The sequence below is a fragment of the Taudactylus pleione genome, unplaced genomic scaffold (genome assembly GCF_031769625.1).
Source record: "Taudactylus pleione unplaced genomic scaffold, aTauple2 ptg000303l, whole genome shotgun sequence".
Classification (NCBI taxonomy): Eukaryota; Metazoa; Chordata; class Amphibia; order Anura; family Myobatrachidae; genus Taudactylus; species Taudactylus pleione.
In genome coordinates, this window is record NW_028284704.1 from 3,085,569 (window position 1) to 3,107,626 (window position 22,058).

Below are 22,058 nucleotides of genomic sequence, written 5' to 3' on the forward strand. Positions count from 1 at the left end.
CCATGGGGGAGGGGGCACTGCCTGCCCAGGTTATGGCTCTGGATGTATCTATATATTTAAAGCTTACATGGTCTTAAAATATGTGCAATTAAAAATATAGCTGCAGAAAATGATATATTGCACAACACAGACATACTGTATTTTTAAATCAAAGGGTACATGACAGTAATATTATAGGCAATCCATACAAAGAGCTTACGTTGCTGTTTAGCTAGTTTGATGTTATAGCAGCACGCTCATCACTGAGCCTTATTGCGTGTATTTGTATTTGTCACAGCTGTCAAAGGCTTTCATTATTGGATCTCATTTACTAATATTAATGCTGTCAGATTTGTAGCCGGGAAATCCTCCGTTTATTTTTGTTTTGTGAATTATGTCAGCCAGTTCAGCACAAAGTCAATACATGCTGCAAAGGCAAAGCCATCCTTTAAAATAACCCTGACTTTTCCCATAGTTTATTCCGAACGACAAAAGCACGGCCTGAGCTGCTGGGTCTGCATCAATATAGAAAATCCCATGACTTCCCTTCAAAGGACTGGGGAAGTGTTTCGCCTCCTCAGCTGCCCCTGTCTGACTAGCACCTCTTACGTTTTGTTAGCCCGAGGGCGGATCATGCTGGTAGAACGAGAAGGGAAATGATTGTGTTTGCACAGAATGAGCTGTAGAACAGAGGAGCTTAACACATGTGCATGTGTTTATTATCTGCAATTCATGACAGAACTTCTTTACAACATGTGCTGCTCCTAATTATTGGTGCGAAGAGATTATGGTCAGTGTATCCCCGCTTCTCCCAGTCTCTAGAGGGCTTCTAGGTCCAGCATGATGAGAAATCTTCCGCAGGATGTGTAAGTGTATTTTCTGCAGCATAAACTCCAACAGAACGCGGCTGTCAGGGGCATAATATCTGACCAACTGTCTATTGTGAGTCTTTCTATGGTACATTGAATGCAATCATGTCCTGCCTCTAATTAGGCACACACTTATCATTTCCTCATCAATTTATCCGCTGGCGTACGCACAACAGCCACAAGAGTGTTTGAGTGACCGTTCATCCCGCTATAATATGATGTGCAATATGTTTGGTACATTAACCAATAAACAGTGTATTTGAATAGAGCATTTGTTTTCAGTTTAAAGGTTTTGTAATTCTCTAACAAAAACAACACTTTCTACAAAAGTATTAGGAAAGGAGGGGGGTGATGATTCTATAGCAAAGTTTCTATTAATGAAGGAATCATTTAGAACTTTTTTTATGATACATTAAATTTGATTGCACTGTGGTTTAAATTAGAGGGTGATTAGTTTAAATACAAGCTGATCCAATAAGCACTGCATTTTATAGATCTCGGAGGATCCCACTTTATGTACATATGTAAAGGTCTACATACTACAGTAAAAGAGAGTTAATATGTTTGCCATGTACAGTAGCTAAGTGCAAGCTTATATTCTCTGTTATCAACCAAGATTCCCAACAAAACCACGATTATTTTTCTTTATTTCCTCTGGTTTCACTTTGATTTGTTGCTTGATTGAGTCATTGCCACTTTAAGCAGTCTTTTTTTTACCCCAGCCTGCGAGATACAGCAATAGGGGCATGATTCTGGCGAGTTTGACTATATATTTAAATCAGCAATACTTATTGCCACTTTAATAATACGAGCTAACTTGCCAAAATCGTGCCCGTGTGGCTGCATCTTGAAGGCTATTACATAAGGCCCTTTATATTTGAACTTGTCTATAATAGGAACATTTAAGCTACATAGCTTTATATATTACGAGCACAAGTAGCACACTATAAAGACCTGATGGATCACATTTACACAATTGCGCCTAACCAAAATCTCACATAAGGATATACTGTAGTTTCTTTGTACCGAACAAATTCCATATATACGTAAACATTGTAAAGGCCGTTTTGGAAATACTTGGAAAGCGGGTGTTTTGTTAGCCAGTTGAAAAGCAAGAAATTATGATTAAAATCCTGAACTTTCAAGAACAAATTGACCTCCCTCCTTACTAGGCTCTAACTACCCTAAAGCCTTAGGGCCACAACGATGTAATTTTAATCTCAAACCTGTATCTTAACTCTAACCTCTGGCACAAAAGCCCTACCTCCAGCTCACAGCCCAACACTAACGTACCTCAAATTTAAACACACCCTGCAGCATTAACATGCCTTTTCAGAAGCAGCCAATCCCTAACTCTTATGCCACAGCAACACCTTACGCATCCTTGCCCCAGGGCCGAAACTAGGATTTTTGTCACCCGGGGCAAGGCCATAGTTTGGAGCCCCCTCCCCCCCAAAAAAAAAAATACAACAAAGAGGACGAAGAGGGTGTGTGGTTTTGTGACACAGTAATGCCCCTTATAATGCATTATGCCACACATTAATGACTCTTATACCACATTATGCCACAGTAATGCCCCTTACAACACATTACGCCACACAGTAATGTCCCTTACAACACATTATGCAACACAGTAATGCCCCTTACAACACATTCTGCCACAGTATTGCCCCTTACAACACATTATGCCACAGAAATGCCCCTTATTCATTAAGCCACAGTAATGCCCCTTATACATTATGCCACAATAATGCCCCTTATACATTTATGCTACAGTAATGCCCCATATACATTATGCCACAGTAATGCCCCATATACATTATGCCACAGTAATGCCCCTTACACATTATGCCACAGTAAGGCCCCTTTTACATTATGCCACAATAAGGCCCCTTACACATTATGCCACAGTAAGGCTCCTTACACATTATGCCACAGTAAAGCCCCTTACACATTATGCCACAGTAAGGTCTCTTTTACATTAAGCCACAGTAAGGCCCCATCTCCCTTCTCTTACCTGCCAGGGCCGTGCGGTGGGTGAGCTCGAGGTGGCGCGGGACGATGCTGCCACATGCTGGGGAACTGTCAGTACTGCCGTCATTGTAATGTGGCACCGCTCGCGAACCAATTGGAGTTCACGGACCAGCAGCCTCTGCTGATTGGCTGCTGGTCTGTGAGCCCTAATTGGCTTGCGACCGGCACCACATTAGACTGTTGGTGTCTCTGTGCCTCTCAAGACCGGGATGCAGCTCCAAACCCACAAGAGCAGCAACCTAGCCTCCCGACAGCCTCTCCCCGGCACCCCCTCAAGTCCGGCATCCGGGTCACTTGCCCCCTTAGCTCCCCTCAGTTGCGGCCCTGCTTGCCCTTATTGTACCCAAACTGCGCCTGGCTTCCCATTCACTGAAACGTTGATGAGCTGAATCTTGCCTGTATTTGAATTAATCTGTACACCAGCAAGACAATGGACATGTATTGGCAGATATCGGAGATATCCCCCGTTTTCACTCGCTAAAGCAGCACCCATAGTTTTCTGTGGGGTCTGCTTTTTTGCTGAATTTAGCAAGCTTCAGAATACTGGGCCCATGTAGCTAACATCAACTTACACATTGTCCCCCACAGGAAAAATCTAAAACACATTGTCCCTTACAAGAAAATGATATAACACTTTGGACTTATTCAGAGTCTCTCGCTAGCACTGTGCGCTCGCAAGCGGCCTGATGGTTTGCGTACGCGCATGCGCACGTTTGTTCTGCGCGTGCGCAAACTACTCTGTGCGATCGCAGGCCGCTCGCTCGCCCAGCAAAGACAGCCCAGTGAAATGAGTGACAGGAGTGACAGGTTTGTGGGTGGTAACAGGGGCAGGACACTAATAACGGGGGAGTGGAGGTGCGAACGCAGGCATGCTGAGTGTTTCAGCGCCGTTTTAGAGGCGTGCAGAATTAACACACAGCGTCATAGTACACGTCACATGCCTGCTTTTTACACTGAAGTCCTCGCAGTGCTTGCGGTAGGGTAAGGCAACCACAAGCGCTGCGATTGCTTCCGATTGTCCTTGATGTACCAATGTTTTAATACACTTCCTGGAGATGACGTGTGCTGGTGGGCGGGTCTGCCTGTGCGATTGGGCGTACGCTGGCCGCTCGCTAAGACATGGTGGGCGTGCTTATGCCTTGGCGAGCGATCGCTTCCCGTGGCATCACTTTGACAAATTTGCATACGCTGGGGACGAGCGATCACATCTAGCGAAAGACTCTGAATGAGGTCCTTTGTTCCCACACAGGAAAAAAATACACACATTGTTACCCACAGGAATAAAACACACACATTGGTCACCGCAGGAATTAAACAGACACATTGGCCCCCACAGGAAAAGAACACACACATTATCACCCATGGGGAAAAAAACCCACACACATTGGACCTCATTCAGAGTCAGTCGAAGCGGCCGCACGGTCGTACGGGAAAAGGGGCCGGATATGCAAATGATTCCCTCGCAAGTTGAGTCCCTAAGTTCGGATCGGCTGCTGGCCGACCAAGGGGAGGAAGCGGCCGGAATACCAAAAAATATGCCCCCTTCTCGTACGCATAGCACGTCATCTCCGGCTATATAAGGATTAATCGCGAGCATCGTATACCATCGGAACTGGTCGTAGAGCTTAAGGTTGACCATACCCTCTCTTAAGCTCTACGATCATGTCTGTGTAAAAACCTCTCATGTCACATGTGCACTCCCATAAACCGTATGCACTCCCATAAAACGCCGTTCGCATAATTAGGCACGCCTGCGTCCGGATCTACACTCCCCCGTTTTCAAGCACCTTCCCCTGTTACCACCCACAAACTCCTCAATCTGTCAATCAAACTACCGACCTGGCTGTGCTCAAGGAGAGAGAAATTTCTGATCGTAGCGGCTAGTTTGCGCACGCGCATTGCGAACTTTACGCATGCGCAGTATAGCGAACATCGGTGGCATACGACCGTGCGGCCGCTTTGACCGACTCTGAATGAGGTCCATTGTCCCCACAGGAAAAATATAAAACACATTGTCCCCTGCAGGAAAAAAAAACACATATATTGTCACCCATGGGAAAAAAAACACATACTATTGCCCCCACGTGAAAATAAACAAATTGGGCCACACCGGAAAAAAAACACACACACATTGGCTCCCACAGGAAATAAAGCACACACATTAGCCCCCAAAGGAAAAAAAACAGAAACATATTGTCCCGCATGGGGAAAAGAAAACACACACATTGGCCACCACAGGAAAAAAAAACACACAGATTGGCTCCCACTTAAAAAAATAAAACACATTGGCCCCACCGAAAAAATAAATAAAACACATTTGCCCCAACAGGAGGAAAATGAAACACACACTACTTATTGCCCCAGCCCCCCACAGAGGATTTACCTGACCTGAGTAGAGGAGAGAGAGGAGCTTCCAGTTCCTCAGCCGTAGGCGGCAATGGCACCCAGCAGTGGATGCAGCCTCAGTCACTACAGAGAGAGTGGCAGAGCACTGTGTGGGCGCAACTGCGTCACGGCTTTCAGCTGCGTGACTTATAGTATGATGTCACACCGCGGCTCTGTAGGTCACGGCCCGGGCCGCGTCTGTGCCACCTAGACGAACCCACAGTTAGAACTGGACGGACACTGTAGCAATGAAGGAGGTGCCCCTTCAGGGCTGGAGCCAGGAGGCGGGTGACTTCATTGTCTTCAATAGTTCTGCCCCTGTGCATAAAGGCACAAATGTCAGATCTACATACAGTCAGGTGCATAAATATTGGGACATATTGTTTAGGATTGTTTAGTTTGTCCCATTACTTTCGGCCCCTTAAAAAGTGGGAGGCACATATAGAAACCGTTGTAATTCCTACACCGTTCACCTGATTTGGATGTAATTACCCTCAAATTAAATCTGAAAGTCTGCAGTTAAAGCACATCTTGTTTGTTTCATTTCAAATCCATTGAGGTGGTGAATAGAGGCCAAAATATGAAAATTCTGTCAATGTCCCAATATTTATGCACCTGACTGTATGTACAAATACAGGCTTATGTTAATTGACATGCTGGATACAAATGTACGTATTTTATGTTAAGCAAATGGCATACGCCTAACTCCGCAACAGCAGGGGAGATAATAAGGAAATTGAGAAAACTTGCTTTAAACTAACATAAATGGCAAGAAAACACATCGGACTGTATTGCACTAAATCTTATAGATCATTATTAAACCTGTAACCTTTCGTGATCACTGCCTAGTTCACTTCTGCCGAGGTTTGCAAAATGTGACAGATTGTGAGAGTTCTTGTCACATCATTTGCAGATTAGGAGGTGTGAGTGCATAGCAAACTAAACCTGCTAAAAATACTCTTGTGGGATTTTTTGATTGGTTTTTGTAACCCTGTCTTGTTACCTTACACTGTTTTTCCTGTGTTCCCATAATATGTACTGAAATGTGCAATAACTGACAACCTAACATAGAAGGATTAAATGTTAAAAGTTCAGTTTCAACATAATATCAAAAGTTATAGCCCCTTCTAAAAGTTTATGTGCCCCAATTTTTCTCCCCAGTTTATGTTGCCCCAGTTTATGGAACCACTGCAGTGCTGTAGGCCCAAGTCTTTTTTCAGATAAACTGTGTAGTGTAGTCAGTGCCAGTGGAAGTGGGCAGGAGACAGCACAGTGGTGTTGGGCACACGCATGCTCTTGGTGGACCTGCACAAGCCTCATAAACACTGGAAGGGAGCTGAATGCCTGCATTCTGTGGGGGGCGTGGCCGGGCTATGATGCCGTTTTGGGGGCGGGGCTGGGGCGTGACTGCACGATCGCGTCATCGTGGCCCCGCCCCCTCTTCACAATGCCGGAGAAGAGGCATTGTGAAGCAGGGGGCGGAGCCACGATGACGCGATTCAGCGCGAATCGCGTCATCGGGCACCCCCGCAGTTGGGTTTTTACTAGTAGTCTGGGGGGGTAGGCGGCACCCGGGAGGCTTGCCTGCCTTTCCGGGGGGTCGGGAGCGGCACCCGATATTCGGGAGGCTCCCGACCAAATCGGGAGGGTAGGCAAGCCTGATTAACCTGGGTGGAATAGGTTACGCCTAGAAGAAATGACACAAAATGGGTGGTTGCAGCGTCCTATCGCTAGGAGTAGAGTCCCACCATAATAATCATGTCTGTGTATTTTTCATCCCATTTATTAGTATACCAGGTGAGGCAGCCATGGTGGGCGCACTATGAATGTTGCACTGTGGGAGATAAGCCATACAAGCACCCAAGGCATATATGGGAAAACTGACACATATGTGGCAGTATGATATACCCTGTGTGAATAGATCCACTTGAAGTACATCCTGCCCATGGAGTATGCACTTCAGTGGAGGGATAGCACACCAGTATATCATACAGTGGGGTGGAAGTACATGGTACAAAACAGGAAATAATAAATAAAGGAAACAGTGCTGCAGTTCGAGCATTACATATACGGGTGACTGAAACATTTGTAATATGAAATGCACTGAATGAATAAATCCATGTGTTTGTTCATCCTGCCAAAGAAAGAACCATCCGAGGCAGCCATCTGGGGCGCACTGCGTAGGTTACATCTGGCGGGGTGTGCAAGTAGCGGAAGTATAACGTTCAGGTGGAGAGAAAAAAAAAATTAATGAGAAGCTGAATACAAAGGTATAAAGGACCGTATTAAAAAAAAAAATTATGACAGCATTATGAGATAAAAATGCTACAGCTTTATTAACAATACATCACAATACAATTTACAGTAACAGAATTTTTATATACATATCCCTGTGTTCATTATACAGCTACTGTATACTCCAGTGCCAAGTATAAAGGCCATGTGTCAAGTATACTGACCGTGTCCAGCATGTACCCTTGTATCCAGTATACAGCCACCTCCCCCATACCCGGACAATTTAAACACATCACTGCGTCCTTGTCATGGGCGCTGGACCCATTACTGGGCACCCATATCTTTTTGCTAAAGGAGTGCAGCTAAGTTTGCACTCAGGGCTTGATTCAAACCCCTTCGCTAGGCTGCATTCGCACGTAGCCAGGGCCGGCGCTAGGCTGTGATGCGCCCAGCGCCGTATTGAGTTGCCGCCCCTTCCCTCCTCCGCTCCCTCCCCCTGAGCTTACAAATTACCTCTACTGCCAGGAGGGAGGGTGGATGTTTCCTGCGCCCCCCGGATACAGTGGCGCTCCGGGCAACGGACCTGCCGTAGCCTGCCGATGTTTGCAATGTGCGCATGCGCGAACTAGTCCATGCGATCGGGAAATGTTTGCAGCCTGTACATAGACGCCTCACTAGAATGAGTGACAGGACGAGCCGTTTGTGGGTGGTGACGGGTTGGTCGATGGAAACGGGTATGGTGGTGTGAACGCAGGCGTGTCTGTGCATCTTAATGCTGTTTCAGGGGCGTACACAATTAAGACGCAGTGTCATAATACATGTCATATGGCTGAATTACACACAGCAGCACTCGCAGTGGTTGTGGTAGGGTATGGTCAGCCACAAGTGCTGCATATGGGTCCGATGTTACCGATTGTTGCATACACTTCCTGGAGATGATGTGTATTACTAAGGGAAAGCGGGCATCTTAGACAGGCTGGTAGGCGTCTAAATACACACCGCGATCGCACGCCAAGACAAGACATAGTGGGCGGGCTAATGTCTTGCCATGCGATCGTGGGATTTGCATACTTTGGCAGCTGACGGCTGCGTGCGGACGCATCTAGCGAGCGGGTCTGAATCAGGCCCTCAGTAACAAGCAGAAAACCGCAGACCATGCACTAAAGGGGAGGATAAACCCCACGGCTAATTGCCTGTGCCGGCCAATTCAATCAGCGAGGTTTACCCCACGCATTAAGACCCATTTAGACCCTAAAACTAAAGAGGAGGCGGTCACGTGCCACACGGCATAGGACAAGTCCTCCCCCTAACTGTCAGTGAAGCAAATGACACAACCCTGCTTCTTATGCTCACAGCTCTCTGCTGTGCCACTTAAACGTGTTGCCGACCCATCCTAGACCCTGACATCTGAGCCGCACAGTGCCATGCATCTGAGAGCAGCCCACATACATACTGTAGAGGAAGGGAGTGGCTTATACTATATTGCCCTATTTTGCCCACTTTTGGTCTAGACTGTAGCCACTTCTTTGGCTTTTTGCATATTAAAACTTCTAGGTGAATGTGCTTTATCTTTATACACTAGAATTTATACAATAAAAGCTGCGGTCGTTTAATTGGATTTGTTATTGTCCTGTTGGACTATTGCAGGGAAGATTTCCACTGGAAAAACCAATAACCAAATACCCTGGCGCCTAAATAAGACACCTGTACTGTTTCAGCAGCCAAACACTAGCAACAAGTAGGGACTACCAATCCCCACACAGAAACGAATAGGACAAAAACTGTACAGTGGCGCTTAGAACTTCACACAATACATAATTGTTTCAATAAAAATCTATTCAGAGCTTAGCGGTGCTGCTGGAGGTAGAAGACAAGCACCTGTAAACATCAACGCGTTTCTCCGTACATAGATGTCTTTCTCAGGAAGCAGCTGCTGTCATTTCATTGGATTTGTTATTGGCCAGTTGGACTATTGCAGAGAAGATTTCCACTGGACTTATAAAGCTTAAAACAATGGGTGTGGGGGTATTTGTATTTAAATACATGTTACATGTATTATCCAAAATCACAACAAGATTCAACTGGGCATGTCTGACATGTGGGTGGGAGAGGGTTAATCAAATCAAAACCTTCTGCTGTTATTACCAGTTATTTATATAGCGCACACATATTCCACAGCGCTTAAGAAAACACAGACAGAATGTTAATACATTAATTTTAATGTGACAAAATATTTGACTGTGGGTGTTTCCAAAGCACCCACATATTTGACCACCTTTTCCTAAAGTTCTTCGATACCTGTTTTATGTATCTCTCTTTGACAGCACAAAACTTAATGCAGGGACATTTTAAGAGAGGGCCCATGTGCAGCCTCTGTGTGAGCCCCCTCCAGAATCTACTGCGCTTGCTCTGACATTTTCCCTGTGATTATTGCTGCTCTGCAGTGCCGGCTCAGCGCTTCAAAGCAGCACTCTGGATACTGTGGAGAGGTAAGTATAACTATATATGGGTGCAGTGTGGGCCCACCTGGACTGGGTGCACTGCACACCCTGCACCCATTATAGATACGCCATTGATTTAATGATTGTAACTTGGGGTGTGCAAGTAGTGCCATTTCCCAGGGTGCAGACATTGAAGATGGCACCGTAGCTGCCCCATAGCTCCTGCATTTGGCTTGTAAGGTCCTACAGCCAGTATCGCTGCTGAAGAGCTGCCTGGAACGTCCTTTTGGGCGCTCTGAACACACACCCGGCAGCCTAAGGAAGCTTTGAGCAGTGCTGTACTTACTGATAACGGCGGCGCTGCCCCCTTGTTGTGACATCATGATGTCACGTGGGGGGGAGAACAGGGTGGCACAAAGCCTGGCACTGCTATATTTACTTCTGTATCGCAGTGATACAGAAGTAAGTGCAGGCGTATATACCGAACAGCTGCACTTTTTTCCATACTGGGCATGCATGAGCCAACAAAGACACGCATGCCAGGTAAACACTTTATCACTTGTACTGTGTAAATTGCACATGCACAGTACTACTTCTCTTGAGTCCATGGATCTCAGAGAGGTAAGGAAAGCATTCTGAAGTGGGGTTATGTTTTTTCTCAAAATGCGATAATCTCATCTTATTGCAATTTGATCGGTCAGGGGCGGATCTATAATGGGGACAGGGTGTGCTGTGCACATGGGCCCACAACGCAGACCCTGCACCCATATTTTCTAATACTTACCTATCCGAAGTCCCACATCGGCTGTAGCAGTCCTGCACGCGCAGTGGGGAAATCGCTGGGAAAATGGCGGCCGCTAGACTAGTGGTCAGAGTCTACTGCTGCGATCAGTCTGACACCTATCCTATAATCGCGCCAAATAACTCAGATTATTGTGATTTTGCAATTGCACATAAAACACAATACCAAAATTACCCTGTACACTACTATCATGTTTGCATGCTGTAGTAGTGAAACACAGACGCTACAATAAGAAGAACTAAAGAACAAGGGCTGATATGGCTAAGCCATGGCATGCATACCACCATGCAATGTTGTACTCCATAAACGTCTTTATTGTACCGAGATTGTGACAAAAACCCTAAAGTGTCACCTACACTACAATCATCGATGTGATATAGACACTAAACAAAGAACGGGGGGCCGGTCCCTACTGTATGGTGTACTGTGATGAAACGTGTATACCGCGCCACACATCTCGCGCCACATGGTGTGAAGCTATAGTTAAATAAGGACACATCTGTAACCCCTTTTTCAGGCAAAAACTCCTTTTTAGGAAATGTGCTGTATGTAGTTCCGTAACTAATTGAAGTTAAACCACTTATGCCTGATTCACAGATGGACGCAATGCCCATATTCACGCACATTGAAGGATTGTTAGCCATTGCACATGCGCAAAAGCAGCGATTGAATTGCAATTACGCTGACACAAAGAGGATTCACTCGCAAAGTGAGTGACAGGAAGTCAGCGTTTGGGGGAGGTAACGGGGGGTGGCTAGGCAAACGCAGGTGTGTCTGAACATTTAAACACAGTTTTCTGGGTGTGCATAAATTATCCACTACGTCCTTGCTCACAGCAGGAGAGCCCTCTGCGTGGCTGAAGACCGCCCTGGTCTGCGGCAGCTTAGACTTACTCAGATGGCTGATCTAGTTTGATGTTTCCGCTCTTGGGCTTGGGTGGAGGATGTGAGATGCTGTCAGTGGGCGTCCTTATGCACTGGATGGCGAGCGAGTCACTAGCATATTTTCGCCATTGCGATCCATGAGAGATCGCAGCTGCAATGGCATTTGCGTCCATCACTTAATCAGGCCCTTAGTCATAAATAAACCATCACCTAATACGGCGAACTTATATCAGGCCATGTTAGGTTTGGGTAAAGGAGGAGTCAGTCCCTATAGTATATCCCATATTATTTATGGTGAGTCTGCGTGACATGTCCCTTAGTAAGCAGTTAGCATATGACATTGTTGTAGAACAGCACTACAAGTACGAAGGACTTGCCGACAAGATCTCAGTAGCCCGATAAAAAAAAAAATACTGAATGTGTTTTTTTTATTTCCACATGTGTATTTTCAACGTAGAGATCGGTTTTGTTATGCTGTGTATTTTACATATGCATAAAGAAAGTCGCATTTCAACATCACAAGTGAAGGACAAGTCTTTAAATGGATGTTATTCGCCATCTGGGGAGCTATCGCTGCAGGCGCAAAGCTCTGAATGATCATTACCAGGCAGTTTATGGTTGTGCCAGAGGCGATGTTTACATTGGCCTTAATTGTGTTTGTTAATTGTATTGTTTTTACAGGCAGCGAGTTATAGCACCTTTTTTACAATGAAACAATTCATCAGCATTCATTGGTGCTCCAGCATAACACCCCTACACTTAACAAAGAGCCCTGTTTATGTGGATTCTCTTGCAAACAAAATTCCCAAATCTCTGTAGGAAAAGCGACCATTTCCTTCTCCCCCACTGCCCAGTCTGTGGATTGTACTAGCCCTAAAAATCATTTGTCATTTAACACATTACAAATCCAGCATGCCAATCACCAACCCCTTCCTATGAAATAGAGCGTGTTTCCATGAAAACAGCCTAGGCCATTTATTATATGAAAATGAATTAGACTTGCTGAGTATTGGAATAAACCCATGTGGCATTATTTATGTATTAAAGAACTGCTCAGTTACAACCTTCGATTGTGTTTCCCCTTTATAATGAATGGAAACACAGGAATTGATGGCAGGTATAGATCATTCTCAGAAAGGAAAAGTAAAAATCGAAAAATACTTCACAGGGATTGGACAGTACCAATTAATCTGGTGTCTATGGCTTGTTGATAGATAGAGAAGATACATTTATTAGTCATTAGAAAGTGTAATAGCTGCTGGAATATCTCATGTACTGTACACATGTAATTTATTTAGTTATTTATTATTATTATTACCAGTTATTTATATAGTGCACACATATTCCGCAGCGGTTTACAGAGAATATCTTACCATTCACATCTGTCCCTGCGCCAGTGGAGCTTACAATCTATATTCCCTACCACATGCTCTCAAACATACACACTATGGTTAATTTGTGTTGGGAGCCGACTAACCTACCAGTATATTTCTAGAGTGTGGGAGGAAACCGGAGTACCCGGAGGAAACCCACGCAAGCACAGGGAGAATATAAAAACTCCACACAGTTAGGGCCGCAGTGGGAATCGAACCGATGACCTCAGTGCTGTGAGGCAGTAACGCTAACCATTACACCTTCTGTAGTTTTAATGGTGCTTGGTATTTGTAGGGCCTACACTTGACGCCACCCCCCTGTCTTTCCACACAGGGTTTGGTTCTCTTGAGCGTGAGCGCACAACTCAAGACCAGAATAGGCAATATGATACCCTTCAGGGACCGCAAATAGTCCCAACTCTAACCATCAAAAAAGACCGAACTCAAACATTACTTTAATCTCAGTAGTAAATTAAATGAATACCTTAAAGGGCATATTTATTAAACTAATTCTGCATGAAAAAGCTTCCAGAAACCATATGTTTTCATGGGATACCAGCACAATGTAAGCATCCCCTGAATGCATGACATGGGTTTTCTCCAGGAGATATCTGCTGTGGTTTCCCCTTTTCCAATCTCAATAGCAGCACCCAGAGGTTTCTATGGGGTCCTGCTATATTGTGAGCTTTACCGAGCTGTGGAGTGCAGAGCTGCAAGTGACGGCCTGGAGTGCCGAATGCAGCCCCTGGGTTGTCTGTTACCCATCACTGACAGTGAGATATACGGTTGATAGTACAAATGTGTAACAGATTGTAGTGCAAATTTGAAATTGTCTGTTATTATTAGACCATGGCACTACAATGAATAGCATGTACACTGTTGTGTATGTAGGGAGCACAGATATCAACATCTCACAATAGCTCCTGATTTTATAGACAGATCTGCATTTTGTACCCACAGTTGTTGTTTTTCAGGGGATACGTTTGTACCCAGAGATGTTCCTAGTTTTCTGATTTGACCAAATGCACCAAAAAAGTATATATTATTTTCTGTTATGCAAATCTCATAATCAGTTCTTATCTAGTCCTTATGCAGTAACATTACTAGAGCTGTGTTTGTAAAATGTAGAGTACATTATATTTCAGTAGAGTGCACATGGCATGGTATTGTGTGTGATGTGCAGCCCGTACTTGCCTATGCTCCCGGAATATCCAGGAGACTCCCGAATCTTGGGCGGCTTTTCCAGACTCAGAGAAGTGCAAGCATTTCTCACGGATTCTGCCGCTGCCTCCCGCCCAGCCGGTCCAAGTAGCTTAATGACGCACTTCGTACTAAATCATCTTTGCCCCGTGGGGCTACAAAAATGCAATCATAGGACCAAACCCTTGTAGCGCTGGCCTAGTTACCCCCTTCCCTGGACCCACCCGAGAACCCTGCCAAGCAGTCAGCCAGTATCATGCATCCACTCATCAGCAAATTGTGTAAATTATTTTAAAATGAATGCCACCAATGATATTACTTTCCAAAGATTTACGTGTAAGAGAAAATTACTAATAAACAGGAATGTTTTTCTGATGATCTGCAAACTAACAATGTTTCTCAGACTTTGTCCTTTCTTTCCTTCACAGTAAAATTTCCTGGCATTAGGACATATGTAGACCCTCATACGTACGAAGACCCAAGCCAGGCTGTTCATGAATTTGCGAAAGAGCTTGACTCTACATGCATATCCATAGACAAAGTTATTGGAGCAGGTAGGTGACCTACATATAGGAGCCAGATGCATACACTGAATATTTATCGGCTAAATGTGTCTCTCCAACCAGGAGTGGAGGGGGCCCATATGTAGTCTCTGTGTGGTCCCCAGTTTCTCACCGGTGAATGCACAGAGGGCCTGATTCAGAGCCGCTCGTAAGCGTTCGCTCTGAGCGATGTTCGCACAACTGCGCATACGTATTGGTCGTAATAGGCATGCGCAAACCAGTCATTGCAGTCGGAAATTGTATGCTCACAAAACAGCGAGGGGCTGCTAATTTGATTGACAGAATGTACCGTTTGTGGGTGGTAACAGGGGAAGGTGCTTAAAAACTGGGGAGTGGAGATCCGAACGCAGGCGTGCCAAACGGTCAAAAGGGCGTTTAATGGGAGTGCATAATTAGTAAAGGAGTGTCATCGACCACGTCACTTGGTTGTCTTTTAGCCTGAACTGCTCGCAGTGATAGCGGTAAGAAAAACCTACCACAAGCACTGCGAGCAGTTCATATGCCTTTCGATGTACCCGATTAATCTAATAAATACCGGAGATGACGTGTGTTGCGAACGGCAAAGGGGCGTCTTTACAAAATAACAAGCGCATTTTTCGTTCGCTTGCTCAGACATAGAGGTGTCAACAAACCGCAAAGAGTGAGCGCTCAATTTAAATAGCCGGCCCCTTTTTTTAACGACCGTCCGCAAATAGCGTCCAGCTCTGAATCAGGCCCAGAGTAGACTACTCTACTGCACATACGTAGCTCTCCATAAATATTACACTGGCACCATTTTCAACTGCTTTAGCAGAGAGGTAAGTATATTGGCTATGGGTGCACTGCACACCCTGCACCTATTACCCATCTGCTTTTAGAGACTTACTACAAATAAAACCAGGGTGACCATATGCAAGTGCAAAAGAGGAAAAACATTATCTAAGGTAACTAGCCAGGCACTAGTTGGGGTTGTTTGCCCAAAGCTGCTTTTTAGTGTGGAATAGACAAATATAGCACAAGAAATATAAACAGGTAATAGCAGCGCTTCAATATGACTGAATGGAAACAACATGCGGATAGAATAAATTAAACATTTAGGGATTTATGTATCAAGCAGTGAAAAGCGTGCAGAAGTGGACCAGTGGAGATGTTGCCCACAGCATCCAATCAGCTCCTACCTATTATTTCATAGACTGTACTTGATAAATGATACATCAAAGCTGATTAGTTGCTTTAGCAGTGAAGGATCAAGCAAATTGAGTCAGTCCCCTCCATTACGGTTTCAGGTGCTGAGGCTCCAAACAACGGTAAATACAATATGGGTTAAAACACGGAAGTCCTTGGAATGAGTTTGTGCTGTCAGATAAGACCCTCGGCTTTTTCAAAGGTTTAATTAGGCTGTGAGAAGGCAACAGCGAAACGCGTCACGTTTGTGACTATGCTGCTTTTCACAGAAAAAGATGCAAAAAAAGATGCTACATTGCCCGGCGTAGCTCCCTTGTCTGGTGCCACATGGCGTATTTAGGCTGGGTGTATGAGAACACACCTGTAGGTGTGTATACAGGAGCATTAGCTAATAAAAGTCTTAAAATGCTCCTGCAAACGTTGGATGGGGAGTTTGCATCTTATGTGCAGTTTAATATTTAATGCCAGACAAAATCATGACATAACTTTTATTGCATGAACAATTGATATGCAGCTGAAAACAAGCGATTGTTCTGTTATCATACTTTTAAGTTTATGAAAGGAGTGCTGCAATGGTTTTTCAAAATACTGTTTATATATACATGTGTGGTAATGTTACCAGTAATTCTGTATAATAAACAATTTGTGAATTAGTGTTAGTGGTCCTTTTAAACTATGGTTGACAGGACATGCTTCAATTTATAGTCTATACATTAATCTGACAGGCCAACTGCAAAATGTATTACATTGTGCCACTGTTTTTTTTTTACTACACTGTTTATGTTGTTTCATGTATTTGTAGTTGTGGCTATTTAAATTGCAAGTTAGGTTTAACATGAGAAAAAAAGCAAAGTACATTTACTAAAATGTTTTTCTGTCTGACATTGGATAATAATTTAGGGCCTAATTCAGTGGTGGACACAGTGACGTTGTTTGCACCATTGTCCGATGGTTTTTTTCTGTGTCTGAGTCGTACTGCACAGGACGCAGTGAGAGACAATTTCAGGTGGCCTGGGGGGGGACTGGGGGTACTATTCAGACAATTTCTGTAACGCCAGCTTTCTGAGGTTTGATCGCAGTTTAAGTGTAAATGCATCCCGTTCTAAGACATTTAAACAAAAAATAAAATTAGTTTTGGGCAACCATCCACTGGAAGTGCGAGGACAGTTCAGGTCATGAAACGACGTCAATTATAAATGTAATATTAACATTTCATCCATCACTATGAGCAATAGTAAAATAAATAACTGTAAAATTAAATATTTTTATATCGCTTTGGGCAGCACTGTGCTTTCAGTTAGGATTTCTAAAGTTAATTATTGGGAGGAACTTCTCTGCCTTGTCAATAAATATTAATTTCATAGGAAAGGACAGAACTCTGCAACTGGCATTTTGAGTAAAACATGGGGTGAAACATCACGTAATGACTGTGTTTATTTATATAAGTTTATTATACTTTTTGCTATTACTTATTTTTTGTGCTCTGTAAGCTCTTTTTGTTCCTTTTGCTATAGGAGAATTTGGAGAAGTATGCAGTGGTCGGCTGAAACTTCCATCTAAAAAAGAAATCGGTGTAGCCATTAAAACACTGAAAGTCGGTTACACCGAAAAGCAGAGACGGGATTTCTTGAGCGAAGCCAGCATCATGGGCCAATTTGAGCATCCCAATATCATACGTTTGGAAGGAGTTGTTACAAAAAGTAAGCACCAGTAGATGACAAAGACCGCTGGTGATTAGAGGTCTACAACTTCCTTGCAGTGCAAGTATTTATAACGTGTATTATTTAGCTATTAGAGATTACATTTAGTGAGACTATTACCGTATATACTCGAGTATAAGTCGACCCGAATATAAGCCGAGGTACCTAATTTTAACACAAAAAACTGGGAAGACTTATTGACTCGAGTATAAGCCTAGGGTGGGAAATGCAGCATCTACTGGTAGTAATCCCCCCCTGGTACTGCCCCCAGTAGTAATATTCCCCCTCTGGTAGTGCCCCCAGTAGTAGTGCCCCCAGTAGTAATAACCCCCTGGTAGTGCCCCCAGTAGTAATCCCCCCCTGGTACTGCCTCCAGTAGAGAGATGTAATATAAAAAAAACCACTTACCTGATACCCCGCTCCTGGTCCCGACGCTGCTACTGGATCCTTTGGCCGCTTTGCATTATGGGAGAGACGTCGTCATGACGATGTCTCTCACATTACCCACTGCAGGAGCCGGAAGATGGCTCCCGCAGTGGGAGCAGCAGCAGCCGATGAGAGTCTGACAGACTCTCATTGACTGCTGATTACAACAAACACACAGCTGCCGTTGCCGGCGGCTGTGTGTTTGGCAGTGTGTAGTGCTGACCGAACTCCGTCCGGTCAGCGCTACACACGTGGTGCAGCTGTGTCACAGAGACAGAGTCTGCACCGCGGCCCGCATGGTACGCTACTCAGCTGCGTACCATGCGGGCATGACTCGAGTATAAGCCAAGGGGGTGCTTTTTCAGCACAAAAAATGTGCTGAAAAACTCGGCTTATACTCGAGTATATGCAGTATATTTGTAAATCATTGTCATACCTACTGTATGTATATTGAAGGTCATGGATGTTACCTAGCAGAGTATCAGCTATTCGATTTTCTCCCTTGTTTTAGGCAGTGGGGATCACGTTGACCGAGCGCAAAACAGAAAACAAATATAAACATTTATTTTTTTCTCCTTTTGAAAATTGGGGAGCACCGTTAGCTTAGTGGTTAGCATTGCTGCCTCACAGCTATGAGATTGTGAATTATATTCTGGCCCAAACATTGCCTGTGTGGAGTTGGAATGTTCTACCTGTGATTGCATGGGTTTTCTCCTGGTGCCTCAATTTCCTCCCACACTTCAAGAACATATTGGTTGGTTAGTTGGCTTCTGGCAAAAAAAAATCAACCCGAGTGTTTGTATGTGTCCACGTGGTAGGGAAATAGATAAATTGCATCTCTTTTTGTGCACCAACACTGGGTCTGTGCTTGCAAAGATATTGCAGATCTTCATGAATCTCGGATAGAAAATGGGAAGATTGAGGACATCTGTAGACCTAGTGCAGTGCACAATATCATACACCATGGGGGCTTTGCACACTCTATGGGTCGGATTCAATTAACCGTACTATTTCCCAGCCAGTTATGGTAAGCTGATTCTGCTCGCACCGAAAAAGGCTGCAAGCAGAATTAGCCCTCTAGGAATTAACTGCGAAAATTGACAAAAACCACGCCTGCCTAACTGAGTGCGGTTCATACAGATGTGTCCACATACTGTACAACTATCCTCCAAGTTGAGTTACACATGACGCGTGAGTGCCATGTGACTTGGTAGTGCCATGCGTCTTTTCGTGTCCCTTTTTACCTTCAGATGCATCTTATAGAACGCACAAGTAGCAAGCAGCTTCTGCTGATTAAAATGATAAGTGGCATGCCTAAGTTCTGTGTGCGACTGCTTGTTCATCTGCATGCAAAACACTACGTTACAGCATCACAGCCGCTGACACTGTAACTTAGCGTTTCGCATGCAGATACACCCGCAGTCGCACACAGAATATAGGCATTCCGCATATCATTTTAATCAGCAGAAGCTACTTGTGCGTTCTTTTCGCATCTAAAGGTAAAAAATCGCATGAAGAGCTCGGCGCTACTGAGTTACGCCATGGCATGGCGCGACTAGAAGGGCTGTTTAACACGCAAGGAGGCTAGATGTATGTGGAAAAACCTGTATGTAAATGAACACGATGAGCTGACCAGGCCCGCCAAGAGCGGCGGTGGGCCCGGGTAATAGGGGGCGTGGCCTAATAATGGGAGGCGTGGCCACGCCCCCTTCGGGAAAAAATAAAAAGATTTTCAGCGCCACGAAGCGGCGCTGCGCGCTGGTGAGGGGAGCTCTCTGAGCCCCTCAGCCCGGCACAAAGCCAGGGGGGGCGCGATCAGTGTGATCGCTCCCCCCCACAGGCTTAGGAGACTGCTGTGGCTGCTGCTCAGCAGCCACGAGCAGTCTCCACTGCAGCTCAGCACACGCTGTGTGCTGGGCTGCTGTGAGGGGGAGGGGGGCGGCGTTGGACCCGGGCCCCTCAGGAAGCCCTAGACCGGTAATTTGTACCCGCCCCCCCCCCTCTCGGCGCCCCTGGAGCCGACTTGGAAAATGGATTAATTCCCTTTTGTTGCATGGAACTGTATTTTTATGCCTGGTTTGAAATTCTGTTAGTTCTGATCTACTATAGGAAGCTGCAATCATAAGTAGCTGTTTAACAACATCACATTGGTGTAAGTTAAAATGGCTTAATGAGAGGGTACTTATAGGTAACACTAGTAGAGTAGACAGTGTTTGAACTTGACTTTTGCATCTAGGCTACATTAAAGTCTCAGACAGGGCTTACAATGGCATGCAATGTCCATGTCATATGTAGTCAGAAATCTGCTTACTGCTTTTACAATTGTAAACTGTGTCTGTACATAAAAAACGATCACTCTAGAACTACAATTACACCCTGCTGTGAATATTACTGCGGCAGCTTGCACCTATCTAATAGCACCATGATTGTCACTGTAAATCTCTGATCTGTTGGAGTGGGTTGGGTATGAAATACTGATGGCTTAAAAGCCGTCGGTTCAAGTCCCGACCCTGGAAGCCCAATACATCATAATCCCGACGCCGGCTGTTAAGTATCTTTAACCCCCCCCAACCCTAAACTTGGGGGTGCCTAACCCTAAACCTCGGGGAGTGGTGCCTAATCCTAAGTCCCCTCCCACGGTGCCTAACTCTCCCTCCCCGCACCCAGAAGCTAACCCTCCCGGGGGGTGCCTAACCCTAACCTCCACCGGTGATGCCTAACCCTAACCCCTTCTTCTCCTAGCCTAAACCTAATCCTCCCGGGGGGGGGGGGGGGTGCCTAACCCTAAGTCCCCCCCGGGAGTGCCTAAACCTAACCCTCCCCCCCTCGGCTATCACGTTCGGTATGCCGGGCGTCAGGATTTCCACGTGGGGCTAATGATAGGCGTCGGTATTTAGATGCCTATCTTTAGTCCCATGCCGGGCTTTCAGTGTCGGGATTCTGCCAGTCGGCATTTCGACTGCCGGCATCCTGACTACATCCCGTTGGGGTGACAGGCTGTAACTTACAAGTCTAAAATGATGTGATGTAAAAAGGAGAAATTGTCACGATTTCTGCCGTGGGTGTTTAGTGAACTGTTCTTTAAGTTAATTGGAAAGTTTATAATGTATCTATGATGATTATTTTTGACAAAGCGATGTTTTGTCATTATGGTTTATATATATTCCAGGTAAACCAGTGATGATTGTGACTGAATACATGGAAAATGGTTCGCTGGACAGTTTTCTTCGGGTATGTGGAAGCTGAAAGTCTATTGTCTTCCTGGTACAACTTACTGAGCAAAAACATTGGGGTCATTTTACTGAGTAGCACTTTACAAAAGCGCCGCATCTTCTGTTTTGATGGCTGGATTTAAAGGGGCAATAATATTAATTACAGAATCAGGCAGGTTTTGTATTTAATATGATTACCCCTTTAACTCCAGTGGCTGAAACTGCTGACGCACTGCTTAGTAAATTTACCCCATAATAAGTCACATGTTTGGGTCTGCATATCTGTATTTAATGTAAAACAAGACAAAGACACCACAATGAGGGGCGCACCAAATACTAAATGTGTATATACAAACAGCAGCTCACCTAAGGATAGGCTAATCCATGTACTATATTATGTTTATGTCTATATATTTTTAGATAATTTTTAATAATTTATGTGTTTATATTTATCAAGATATTAAATCATCTAATTTTTCAACCTATTCAGGTTCATTATTGCTATACTAAGTAGCGCTCCCTGTTCCCTTGTTTTCTCTGTATTTAATGTGTTTATTTGATCCCAATTACTTTATTGATGTAATTTGGTTTTACTTGGTGCTATTTCGGGTGAGTAGTCCCGGGGGGGTTGGGTGTGAAATCCCGGCTGTTGGGATGCCGCTGGTCAGAATACAGACAGCAGCATACCGACACCCAGGATCCCGACACCCATAGGAATGCACGTTAAGTGTTTTCCTAACCCTTACCCTATCCCCTAACCTAACCTCCTTCCCTAATGCCAAAGCCTAACC

At 44.8% G+C, this 22,058-nt stretch overlaps 1 protein-coding gene across 1 annotated transcript in view; it reads left to right on the forward strand.

Moving 5' to 3' along the window:
* The window catches only part of EPHA3 (EPH receptor A3), a 409,832-nt gene that overhangs the window by 335,056 nt on the left and 52,718 nt on the right, over positions 1-22,058 (forward strand). Inside the window, exons 10-12 of the mRNA XM_088442029.1 lie at positions 14,631-14,756; positions 17,444-17,629; positions 21,225-21,286. Coding sequence (XP_088298155.1) covers positions 14,631-14,756; positions 17,444-17,629; positions 21,225-21,286 — 374 coding nt within the window. The remainder of the gene's footprint in view (positions 1-14,630; positions 14,757-17,443; positions 17,630-21,224; positions 21,287-22,058) is intronic.